Genomic DNA, 12,702 nt, shown 5'->3' with positions numbered 1-12,702 from the left:
TCTCACTCACACACACACACACACACACACACACACACACACACACACACACAAGAATAGCAACAAAACTAAAAAGAGACATTGGGGCACACATGCACTAACTCCACACACACACACACAATTTGCTTACAAAGGATACTGAACCACACCCAACTGGTTCCGAGGTGAGGGCCCTGACCAAACCATTCCATTTTCCCAACACTGGGTGATTTATAAGAAAACAAAAGTTACTGCTTACAGTTTCAGAGGCTAGGAAGTCTAAAGTCCAGGGAACACATCTGGTGAAGGTTTTCTTTAGTGGTGACTTCAGTGACTGTAGGATATCACATTGTGAAATGGCAGAGCAGAGAGAGACAGTTCCTCATGCACTGTCCTTTTAAAGCCCTCAGAACCATGTCCATGAACATCATTTTTAATCCATTCACTATCACATGGTCCTACAATCTAATCACCTCTTCAAGGCCCCACCTTCTAATTACCATAATAGGATTTCCCACCCTCAACAATTACAGTGAAGATTCAGCTTCAGTGAGGTTGGGGGGCATCCAGTCTACAGCATTCTGCCCCTGATCCCCCCAAAACTCATGTCCTTTTCACATACAAATACATTCATTTTGCATTTCATCCCCCAAATCTTAACCTGTTTCAACTCAGAAGCCCAAAGTTCAAAGTCTCATCTCTGAAATCAAAACAAACTATCTACTTCCAAGATACAATGGTGGTACAAACATAGGGTTTATATTCCTGTTCAAAAAGGGAGAAATAGGCCAAAAGAAAAGTGTAATAGTTCCCAAACAAGTCTGAAACCCAGCAGGGCAGGCATCATATCTCAAAGCTGGTCAATCAGGTACCTTGACTCCATGTTTGATATCCTCTGCACACTGGTGTGGGGTTGGGTCCCCAAGTCCTTGGGCAGCTCTGTTCCTATGGCTTTCCTGGTCACAGGTCTACCCACACATCAGCTCTTCCAGGCTGGTGTTCCACTCAGGTAGCTCCACAGGTCTGGGGTCTCCATAGCAGTCGCATTCTCATGGCTCCATTAGACATGATGCTGATGGGGTTTTTTGGCTGCAACTCTGACCCTACATTTCTTCTCTGCATTGCTTTAGGGAAGGCTGTCTGCAGTGACTCCACTCCTGTGACTGATCTCTACATCCTTTGAAATCAGGGTGGAGACCACTGCCGAGGCTGCTGACTTGTATTTTCCAAAGCTGCAGGTCCAGCCACACCTGGGGCCAATTTAGCCAAGGCTGGAGCAGCAGGGATGTGAGAGGCAGCATCCCAAGGTGGTACCGGGCAGCAAGCCCGTGGAGGGCTCCTCAGCCCTGTTCCCCAAGACCATTTTTTTCTCTTTAGGCCTTTGGGTATAGAATGGAAGGGTTGGCCCCAGAGGCTTCTGCAATGCCTTTAGGGCCTTTTACCCCTTCTCTTGATATTCCCTTTCTTCTGTACACATCTCTTTAGCAAAGGGCCCCTGGGCTTTACCCTTGCTTTTGTGGCCAGGCTGAAAGTTTTCTAAATTTTTGCCTGCTGCTTTCCTTTGAATTACAAATTCTGGCTTTACGTCATGTCATGTCTAGTCATGTCATGTCTATTCTGCCATAACTCAACATAGTCTGTTGCAAGTAGCCATGCAGCTTCCTTAATGTTTTGTTGCTTAGAGATTTCTTCTGCCAAATACTCTGGTTCACAGCTCTTAAGCTCCAACTTCCACAAAGTCCAAGGGCATGGACACAATGCAGCCAAGTTCCTTTCCAGTTCATAGCAAGGTTGATTTTTGTCCCAGTTTCCAATAGATTCCTTCTTATTTCTATCTGAGACCTTCTTAGAATGGTCTTTACAGTCCATATTTCCATCAGTATTCTGGTTACCACCATTTAATCAGTTTCTAAAAAGCTCCAAACTTTCCCTGGTTTTCTTGTCTTCTAAACTCCCACCAGCAGCTAAGCTTTTTCTAGTCTGCTCCTTCAGATTTTTCCAGCCTTTCCTTATTACCCAGTTCCAAAGCTGCTTCCACGTTTTCAGGTATTTATTATAAGCAACACCCCACTCCTCTGGTACCAATTTTCTGTATTAGTCTATTTCTGTTGCTTATGACAAAATACACAGAACTGGGTGATTTATAAGAAAACAAAACTTATTGTTTAGTTTCAGAGGCTAGGAAGTATAAAGTCCAGGGAACATGTCTGGGAAAGGCTTTCTTTAGTGGTGACTTCAGTGGTGGCAGGGTATCCCATTGTGAAATGGTGGAGCAGAGAGAGAGAGCAGAGAAAGACAGTTCCTCATGCACTGTCCTTTTAAAGCCTTCAGAACCATGCCCATGACCACCATTTTTAATCCATTCACTACGGCAAGCCTTCTGGGTTTTCTGAGTCTAGAATCTTTATAAACACATTTTTTGGTAAAAATGAAAAATTTTCAATAAATGCTCTCTTTTAAATATGAAGATTTCACCTATCTAATGGGGATATTGTGAGGATTAAATGAGACATGAGGACTTGTCCTATACTAAAAAAAATAGTGAGTTTTTCTACTGCATTTCCTATGCATGAATTTAGTTAACTTTACTTTTAAGAGAACAGAAAGTCTTGTCATGAATTTTATTGCTTGCTTTGTAATTTTCTTTTTTTTTTTTTTTTAATGGAAGCATTTGTTTCCCTGCAGAGTTTAAGATTATAAGTAGAGAACTTTGGTCCAGCCTGTTTAAAGCTCATGAATTCATGCATTGCTATCATTTAATTTTTAAATTCTAGAAGAAAGAGGACTGAAGAGTATGCATTTGTACCTGATAATTAACACAGTTATTTCAACTTGAGAGTCATGTTTATTTACAAAAATGTCAATACTGGCATGTATTGGCACCTAGATTTTATTTATACTTTATCTTCATAAGCACATTAAAAGGCTGCTGACTTTTTGATGTGGCCTGTGAATATTGAGTACTGAAAAGCCATGGGTGTTCTTCCAGTTTTAGAAACTCATTTTGGAGACAGATCAGAGAATAATTTCAAGTGTATAATTTCCTCAGGTGAAATGAGGCATCCTGACATGCCTTCAAATAGATTCCAGGAAATGTAGGGATTAGTAATTTTTCTCTGATAAAGGTAGTATTATTATTTACTGTTAATGGTTGACCAGAATTTTAATATTGCAGCTAGTAAAGTAGGTTAGCTAACATGTCTTATTCATACCGTTGAGTTAAATGAGGTTATTAACTGTTGGGGCTCAGAAAACAATGCCCCAAATTATGGTGCTTTGGCATTGCTGAGTACTTTGAACTTAAGAACAGTGGAACAGACTCAGAAGGAAAGTCTCTTTCTGACCTTCTCCTTCCCTTCTTTCTCTTGTTCCCCTGTCTTCCCCAAGGCAGGCCATAGACACAAGAATTCCTCTTATCCAAGTTCTCCCCCAAAGCAAGCCATAAAACCTAGAAATATTACTTGAACCTTCCCCCACCTTTCTGTATAGAAATTAGCCATAAAGAAATTCTCTGACCTACCTTGTCTGATAGTAGATCCTAAGACCCTCATTCTAGAAGGGGTCCTGCTCTATGCCCAGGAGGAAGGAATACCACACAGAGAGGCCAGGAAGAAAATGAACAGGCAGGCCTTGCTGGGTTCACTCCTTATTAGACCATACTCTTTCGTCCAATCACATTTTACTTGGCTGTCCATTCTTCTTAAGACCTAAAAATAAAAATAGACAATTTTCCCTGAGCCTTTGAGTCTTTATTTCTGAAGGCTTCCATGTCATGTAAAATTTTAATGAAATACGTTTGTTAATGCTTTTCTCTTGTTAAGCTGTCTTTTGTTATAGGAGTGTCATTGGTGGTGACCCTCACAATGGGTGAGGAAAAGTATCACACCCTTGTGCCCCTTGCATAACACAGGGCTAACAGAGCTTTATTTAGGAAGAAAACATATTCAAGGAAAATCAACGCAGAATATTTTATTTTGAGAAAGGCGAATAAGTGCAATTTGTTCTTTTCTATTCTGAATAAAATGCTCTTTGCAAAATGGAATGCAGTTTTGAACTCTTAATATTTGTTTCCTTTTTTGACTCCCTCAACAGAAATGTTTGTTTATGCAATTAAATATCTATGAATAGTATAATAGGTGATACAGAGACACATCTAGATTTTTTCTCTTAAAGAGTCTTAAAACAAAACTTAATGTCTTGATTTTCAACAAAAGTGTCCACATTTACACTGAAAAATGTACACTTTGTGTGTAATTATTTCACTGGCACAAAATAAGCTCAGGGTTATGTTCAGATTGAATTGTTTCAATAAAGATGATGCAGAATGGACAGTAATCCTGGAGCTATTTCTATGCAGAATTTAGAGAGTGACTGAGGAGGAAAATTATCTTATATAGGGAAATCTAAAACAATACTATCTTCTCAAGAAGACTATTCTTTTAGTAAGTTAATCCTTAACTTTAAGTACTTGTGTAAATTATATACAGATATTCAGCATGATTCCTGATATGCTGCAAGTTTCCACGGTGCCTTCTGAGTCATCAAAAAACTATTAAATTGTGTGCACTACTGTGCTTTTATTTATATATATTTACACCCTGTATCTTTTTTATTAAGTAAAGGATTCAATGCAGCATACAATAAAAAAGATACAATGAATTAGTAATAAAATATAATTGGAATTTGAAGGTTAAGGTTAAGAGAGAGAATAAGCAGACATGCTTAACATGAAGGCAGACAGGGTTGCAGTAGTTGAGTTTCCTGTTTGCCTCTGAGCTTTCTGACAAAAAGAAAGCCCAGGTGACCAAAAAAGAAAAAAAAAATTATCTGCATATTTCTGATGTTAGGAGAGCAAATATTCTAATTTTTCAAAAGGAGCAAAATTTTAAAGTGTTTTTTTTCAGGTGGGATTTTATATCTACTACTCGAACTTGTCTAAGAAAAAGTCTTCAATATTATTTTTTACAAATTTTATAGAGCAATTTCTTACAGTGTTCTTCAATACATATCATTAAAATACGCCTCAGTGGAGAATAATGTGCAAGAGCATAGGTTAATATATTGCAAGTTGGCACTTTTGGTGGTTTGATTTGATGCCTGGAGATAAATTAAAGTACTTAGATGTCATTTGATTTCATTTCTTTTAAATAATCTGTAGTAACACCTCTTTGGGAGGTGTTCTTGAAAGAGAAGCATAAAATATAATTTAACGAATTCTGACAACTTAAGGACTAAAATTCTGTCTTTCTTGAAGGGTTATCTATGTGCTTTTTTTTTTTTTTTTTTTTTTTAAAAATGACCAGTAAGGGTATCTTAACCCTTGACTTGGTGTTGTCAGCACCACGCTCACCCAGTGAGCCAACCGGCCATCCCTATGTGGGATCTGAACCCTTGGCCTTGGTGTTATCAGCACCGTACTCTCCCAAGTGAGCCACAGGGCCAGCCCTATCTATGTGCTTTTTAAACTGAGGAAGTGATAAGATTGACACGTTGCTATAAAAATCAAAGAGTCTAACTAGGACTTTTGCTTTAAATCAACCACGCTTGCCCACTTCAACATGGAGATAATCTTCAGGGACCAGTGAAACGGAAGGAAGCCAAGTCCCAACTATGTGGCATACTGATCCCATGTCTTATACTTATAGGGGACCTAAAAAGTTTCATTTTCACTGGGTTCCAAACCCATTCACAATAGCCTTGATTGTCTCAATATTTTATGCATTTTCTTTTTTTTTAAGTTAAAAATCAAAGTCATCTTTAAAGAAATATTGACAAAATCAGCACAATCCACGTGTACATATTTGGAAAACTTGAAGGAACTAGGATTATTTAGCCTGAAGAAGAGAATGTTTAAAGGGAAAGTGGTAACTCTCCAGATAAGACTCTCTATTTTATGGCAAAGGGAAGGGCTGAGAGCAGAGCCAGAACCAGAGCATCCTTGTTAAGAAGGTAGGTTCCAACAAGGAAATACTTGTTAAGAATTAGTGTTGTTCCAGTGTGGACAGGGCTGTCTAGTGAGGTAGGGAGCGCCTCTTATTAGAAGTGCAATTTCATTGATTGCTTTTCTTCCTGTGCATGAGCTGTACTTTCTTGTTTCTTTGCATGTCTTATAATTTTCTTTTCTTCTTTATTTCAAGAACTGGACATTTAAAATAATGTAATGTGGCAACTCTGGAAAACAGATTCTCCCTGCTCTCCAAAGTTTGTTGTTATTTGTTGTTCTTTATTTGTTAGTTTGATAATTTTTCTAAACTAATTCTGCCAAGTCTGTATTCTTTGTCATCTGTGGCCACTGAGGTCTCTGCTCAGTTATCTCAGTGGTCAGTTAATAAATGGATAGAGATTTCCTTAGATGCTTAGAACCATTAAGTCTTCCAGCCCTTGCTACAGTTGCACAGTGCTTCAAGGTTAGCCAGAGGTGAGATCTTAGGGTCTTCTTCCTGGGCATATGCACATGAGCACAGCCCTATTCACATGTGTAATTTTCTAGATTCCCATTAACATGTCAGAGCTTTGCCAAGATCTCTGTGGACTTCTCATTTCTCAGCTTTTCCTTTTAAGCTTTTCAGTTATCCCATTGTGTACAACCGTTACCCACTGCCGAAGACAGCCTGTGGGTTCAGCATTTGCCTCTGACTGCCTTTAGTAAACTCCCCAAGGGGAAAAAGCTGTTCCCCTGGTTGAGCTCCAAGTCAGGTCAACTAAAAACAGCCTTGTAAGTGAGGTCTTCCAGAGAACCACCAGACCAGACAAATAATGACAATTCTCTGGGAATGGGGCTTTGAAGAAGCTCCAGTCCCATTCTGCTCCTTCTGGTGGCTGCTGGGCTGCTGGTTTTCACCATGATTGCAGAAGTTGGTTTTCAAGGCTACTGCAGAGCTTGAAGGGGTAGATGCAGGGCATGGGAATAGGACAACTTAAAATACCACAGAGCTTGCTGTTCTGACTGAGATTCAGGTGCTTTTCTCAGCTCCTCTGATTGCTTTTAGTCTTTGGTTCCGAAAAAAATTTTTGCTAATGCTTTTATTGCCCATGTAGAGGAAAGACTATTCAGAGGTCCTTACCATGCCAGTTGTGCTGATGTTACTACTACTTTTTAAGCCATATTTTTAAAAGATAAAAAGTTGAACTCATTGACTTAGAAAGTCCCCTCCCATTCTAGAACATTCAATGTTAACTAGTAGATCTTATTCCCAAACCATCCTCAATGATATAATTTAATGTACCATTTTAAAAATAAATGTGACCGTCTAAGGTAAAACTGAAACAGAGGCTCGTTGGGGTTAGCTCACTTCATTAGAACATGGTGTTGATAACACCAAGGTCAAGGGTTCAGATCCCCTTGCTGGCCAGCTGCCAAAAAAAACCCCCTAAAAACAAAACAAAACAAAATAACTGAAACAGACATTCCACAGTGCCAAAACATGAAATGCAGTAGACTGTGCTTAGTTATCAGTTTTTGCTTTGTTTTATTCACAGATTTTAAAAAAGAAATATTACCTTTCCTGCACAGTTTTTCAGCTTCAAATGAATTAGTCTAAAGGGGTAAGAGATCTTATACCAATAATAAAAAGAACTAGATAGGTAAAATTTAAGCCCTAGAGACTATTGAAAAGGTAAAAATGCAATAGTTGACTGGTAGTTTTCACAGGGTTGAATCATCAGCACATGCTTTTCTTAAATGGTTTACTTTTTAAAATATATACATAGTTATTAACTGTAGTCACCATGTTATACAATAGATCTCTTGGACTTATTCTTTTTATCTAACTGAAATTTTGCGTCTTTTAATGGTTTACCTTTAATCCCAAACTTTATTGTAATTATTATTGCCCAAATATTGTTATGTCCATGCTAATTCTTTTTTTATTAATTTAAAGACATCTTTGTTCTAAGCACTGAGAACACAGGTAAGGAACCAGCTCAACATAATCCAAGGCTGTTTTATATCAATTTCTTCAAAGAGAGATATGAGGCTATGACACCACATTCCTTGGCAAAGATGTTAAATTAAGTGTCCATGTAAATTAATTTTCCAGAAGTCTGAAGACAAACTTTTTGATCTATTTTTGAGGTGACTCTTAGCAAACTATGTTAAATACTCCTCTGTTTAATCAGGAGGCTAGTGATCTAATGACTCAGTGGCAAATAATCAATTTGGGTAATTACTTCATTATCCTGAAGAGCAGTAATGGCTGCCTTGGCTCCTGTAAGCAAGGACTGTCACATCAATACTCAACAGTGACACAATGCTGTACTTTTTGGTGTTTTCATATTCTTTTATGAAGTAGTGTACCTCATATTTTTCTATTATCTGCTGGTCATAAACTTCCCATCTGTTTTTAATTCGAGCTTTCGGATTTGTGGGCTGCCCCACCAGATAAGCACTGGTACATGCTGAGCTCTTACCGTGTACTAGACTTCATTGTAAGTGGTGAAATGTGTTCATTTAATCTTCCCAACATTCCAAAGAGGTAGGGACTATCTATGTTTTCAGATGAGAAAACTGAGCACAGAGAAATTAAGTTAATTGCCCAAAGTCACATAGCTTATAAGTAGCAGAGCAAGGATTAGCTTTTGGACTGCTAGCTCTGGGGTTCATGGTCTTAAACATTATATTACATTGTATCATATAGAGATACTTGTTAGGATCACACATAAACTAAGTGTGAATGGACTCTGACAGGATACAGTACTGGAACTTTATGAAAAGTACTTGAACTTTGGTGAACTGTCTTTGTGACATCTATTTTGGTTTCTCACAGAATGTATGTATACGTTTGTGTGTTTATATATTTCTGTGTATGTATAAGATGGATGGCCAGAGAAGTGACCTTATTCAGCCAATGTTATTATTAAATTATAAATATTTTAAATTGCTCTTTTAGTGAAATTGAACCTTTGCTAATCTTTTGTTGTTAATTTTCATCACATAGTGTACCAGAAAAAGACAGTTGTTAAAATGCATCAATGTCTTTGGAAATGTGAGAATTATGTATTATTCATTCCTCCCCTCCAATGTAAAACACAAATTAACAATTGATTCAGTAGTCTTGTTTTCTTTGGCTTTGTTGAGTTTTTTATGGAATCTGGAGAAGAAAATAAAGGAGGCAATTATTTAAATAATTTTGAATTTCTTTTTATTTAGTAGCTGCCTCCATAGTATAAGTGCTGAGTCACTTTTACCCAAAATTCAGAATAAAAGCTTTGAAAGTCAATTTCTTGTTGTTGGGAGATAATTTTCCATGGCTGTCTGGCATTTCTGCATGTCTTGTAAGCAGAGGCACTGGATGCCTTTGTTCTGGACTATTTTTTAAGGATGTATGTGTAGAAAACAGCCTTGAAAATAGAGATAGTCTCTCCCTTCATAGAAGAGGGCAGGTTTACTTACTGTCCAGTGTAATAAAGATAGTGCTTCTCTCCAAGGTGAAGGACAGGTATGCTTACTATCCATTATTGGAGATTAGGGTTCCCTCAGCTTGGGAATTCTCTCCCATAGTACAATCCACCATGTGTGCAGCCTTCATCTGGCCTTCTTGATGTTGCCCTTGAACTTGAGGAACTGGCATCTGTTCTGGTGGTGACTATTGCTATGGGTAATAAAGTCCTTTGTCTCTGTCTTCTGCCAGCATCCACGAACTGTGGCCGGCTAATTTGTTAGCTTCCAAATAGAGTAAAATCTCAGAATCTTCAAGGTTTTTGAAATTTGTTATAGTTATAAAATGCTTTCTTAGATTTTTCAAATTAAATTAGAATCAGATTCCCTTTCGAAGAGTGAATTATCATTTCTTTGCTGTGGGCTCACTAGAGATGAAGCAGGTAGCATATGTTTTGATCACCTGAGAAGGTGTCTTATGATGATTGTTAGTTACATTCTACCTCATTTTCCTTGTCTCCCCCCCCCCATGTTTTTTTGGTCATGACTTTTCCTTCTCCTACTTTTTTCCTTCTCTTTTCTTCTTTCAGAATTCTTTTCTATATCTGCCACAGGCAGTCCTTAGACTTTTCTACTGAAAAATAAACATCAACAAAAATCTTGCTAATTTTTCCTTAAGTGAGGTGTCTCTAGTCTGTAGAGGAGCTAAAGATACCTTTCAGACCCTTAACTGGTAGAACTAGAAGTTGAGTCATGCCGACAACTCCTCCAGGTGTAATTGTGCTATGGGCAGTAGACAGAGGTGTGTGTGGGTGGGGGGAATGGGGGTGGGTATAGGTTGATTTCCACCCACCAGCATGTTTCAGCATCAAACTAGGGAACACTTTCCTAATCCTTGGAGAAAAGTCTCTGAACAAATGATCTATAATCCAACAGTGAACACAAATAATAACAATAAAACATTGTTTTTGAAAATTTTTGGATTGGTCTAGATCAGAGGGTAGCAATCCCTGGCCTGTGGGCCAAATCTGGCCTGGTACCTTCTGTTTTGTGCATGAAGCTTTGTCGGAACACAGCCACATCCATTTATTTACATATTGCCTATGGCTGCTTTCATGTTGCAGTGGCAGGGGTGAGTAGTTGCAGTAGAGACTATATTGTCCACAAAGCCTAAAATATTTACTATTTGGCCCTTTCCAAAAAAAATAAAAAAGGTTTGTCAACCCCTGCTGTAGATGTTGGGTTTATACCAGTGGGTCTCAATTTCAGGTGTGGGGAAGACAACCGAAGGGTAGGTTCATCAGAATCACCAAGACAGTCTTTTCAAAAGGTACAAACCCTCTCTCCATCTTCTCAGTGGCTTTCCCTGTTGAGAGTCACTATCTCAAACTTTATAATTCAAATAGTTGAGTTCCATTAACTGATACAGATTGTTTGTTTTCACTATTTTTGACCCTCAGCAACCTATCCAGAGTATCATTGACTGTATTCTTTCTTTTACAGGGTTGTGGGAAGAAAATGTATTCCTTTTTGAGAGGAACCAAACAACTTCAGGTGCTAAGGTTTCTGGGAATCTCCATTGGTGTGACACAAATCCTGGCCATGATTCTTACAATTACTCTGCTCTGGGCTCTGTATTATGATAGAAGGGAGCCTGGGACAGACCAAATGATGTCTCTGAAGAATGACGCCTCTCAGCACCTGTCATGTCACTCAGTAGAACTGTTGAAACCAAGCCTATCAAGGATCTTTGAACACACAACCATGGCAAACAGCTTTAATACACACTTTGAGATGGAAGAATTATAAAGAATGTCAAGGAAGAAAGCCACAAACTTGTTTTATTCAACTTGTGAATTTTTCAGTACACACTTACCTGTTCCAAAAATTGTAGAAATAAAAATATCAGCATAAAAGAATGCCTAGGCATATAATTTTCTACCCTTTAACAGTGAAGGAAAAGTTTCATATTATAAGTCTCCACCAGGACAATAAATGATGCCCTTTATAATGCTGAGGACAGATGTAATACCCACCTTATAGTCATGTAAGATTTTTACTGAACACAGTTGTGTTTTGAGGTGGCATGGTTTGATCAGCATTTCTGCACCCATGTAAGTGAGCCACATGTGGTGGGATTGGAGCTACAGTAAAGGTTGATACACTTCTACCAGCTAGTATATAAAATACCAATTAACTGCTAACATAGGAATTTAGACAATACTAATGGCTTTTATTACTTGGTGACATATTCTTTTGAGGGTGAATAGATTATACATAAGAAAACTTTCAAGACTGGTGACTACCTAATATGATTTTTGTTGGTTACTAAAATATTCATGCCATTATGAGAGCAAACTAACACACATTGTCTTAAACTAATCAGGGATCTATGTGTATATAAGTCTGTGATAAGTCTGTATAATTTAGTAGATTTCTGTTCTTTTATTGTAGTTAAGAATAACAATTGTGAAAAGGATAAATTGTCATGTATAGCACCATTATTTTTAGCCTTTTCTGTTAATGGAGCTTTAAAATTCTGTCTTGGGTTTATTACATACGTGACTGTTAATTTAAATACTTAACCACTAATTTTAAAAATTACCAGTGTGATACACATGAATCATTATAATTCAGAATGTAGTCTGGTCTCTAGGAAGTATTAACAAGAAAATATACACATAACTTAGTTGACGCAGCAAAGAGTTGGATGCTATTTTTCTCCCAAACTAAGAATCTTTTTGACACTGAACCCTTTTTAGAAGAGCTTATTTTTGCTTTCTCCAAACAAGAAGTAACAGACTCCAAATCAATATAATTCTACAGAGAATAGTGTTCTTTTTCTCCAGAAAAATGCTTGTGAGAATCATTAAAATAAGTGACAACTTAACTAGAGATTATCTTTGCTTTATTTCACTGATAATATACTATGGTGAATTACACAGATTATTAAATTTTTTACGAGTAAAATATATTTATTTGAAATGGGAAAAGTGCATTTTACTGTATTTTATGTATGATGTTTATTTCTTGCAATGTGGAAAGAAAATTAAAACAAGTGTCAATAAATATTTTCTAGAGAGTAATAATTTGTGCGTATTTATTATACATTACAAGCACTTTTACTACTTGAGAAGATTAGCAAGGGGAGAAAAATATGAGAAGGAATGATTGAATAAAGTATTAAGCATGGTTTCCAAACTCTCGAACTAATTTATAGAAGTATGTAACTTCATTGAGAAGAGCCAAAAAGACACCTGTTTATTTTTAAGTATGTTTTTTAGATAAATGATAAATAATATAGTTGTTTGCTATAACATAAATATATGCCTATTTATGTTAATTTA

At 37.3% G+C, this 12,702-nt stretch overlaps 1 protein-coding gene across 1 annotated transcript in view; it reads left to right on the top strand.

Moving 5' to 3' along the window:
* Positions 1–12,444, top strand: part of TSPAN12 (tetraspanin 12) — an 80,599-nt gene extending 68,155 nt beyond the window's left edge. Inside the window, exon 7 of the mRNA XM_008567339.1 lies at positions 10,859–12,444. Within this exon, the coding sequence (XP_008565561.1) occupies positions 10,859–11,164 (306 nt within the window). The 3' untranslated portion in view covers positions 11,165–12,444. The remainder of the gene's footprint in view (positions 1–10,858) is intronic.
* The last annotated feature ends 258 nt before the right edge of the window (positions 12,445–12,702 follow it).

This window comes from Galeopterus variegatus, unplaced genomic scaffold (assembly GCF_000696425.1).
Source record: "Galeopterus variegatus unplaced genomic scaffold, G_variegatus-3.0.2 Scaffold311, whole genome shotgun sequence".
Taxonomy (NCBI): domain Eukaryota; kingdom Metazoa; phylum Chordata; class Mammalia; order Dermoptera; family Cynocephalidae; genus Galeopterus; species Galeopterus variegatus.
This window is presented reverse-complemented; position numbering and strand designations above follow the sequence as displayed.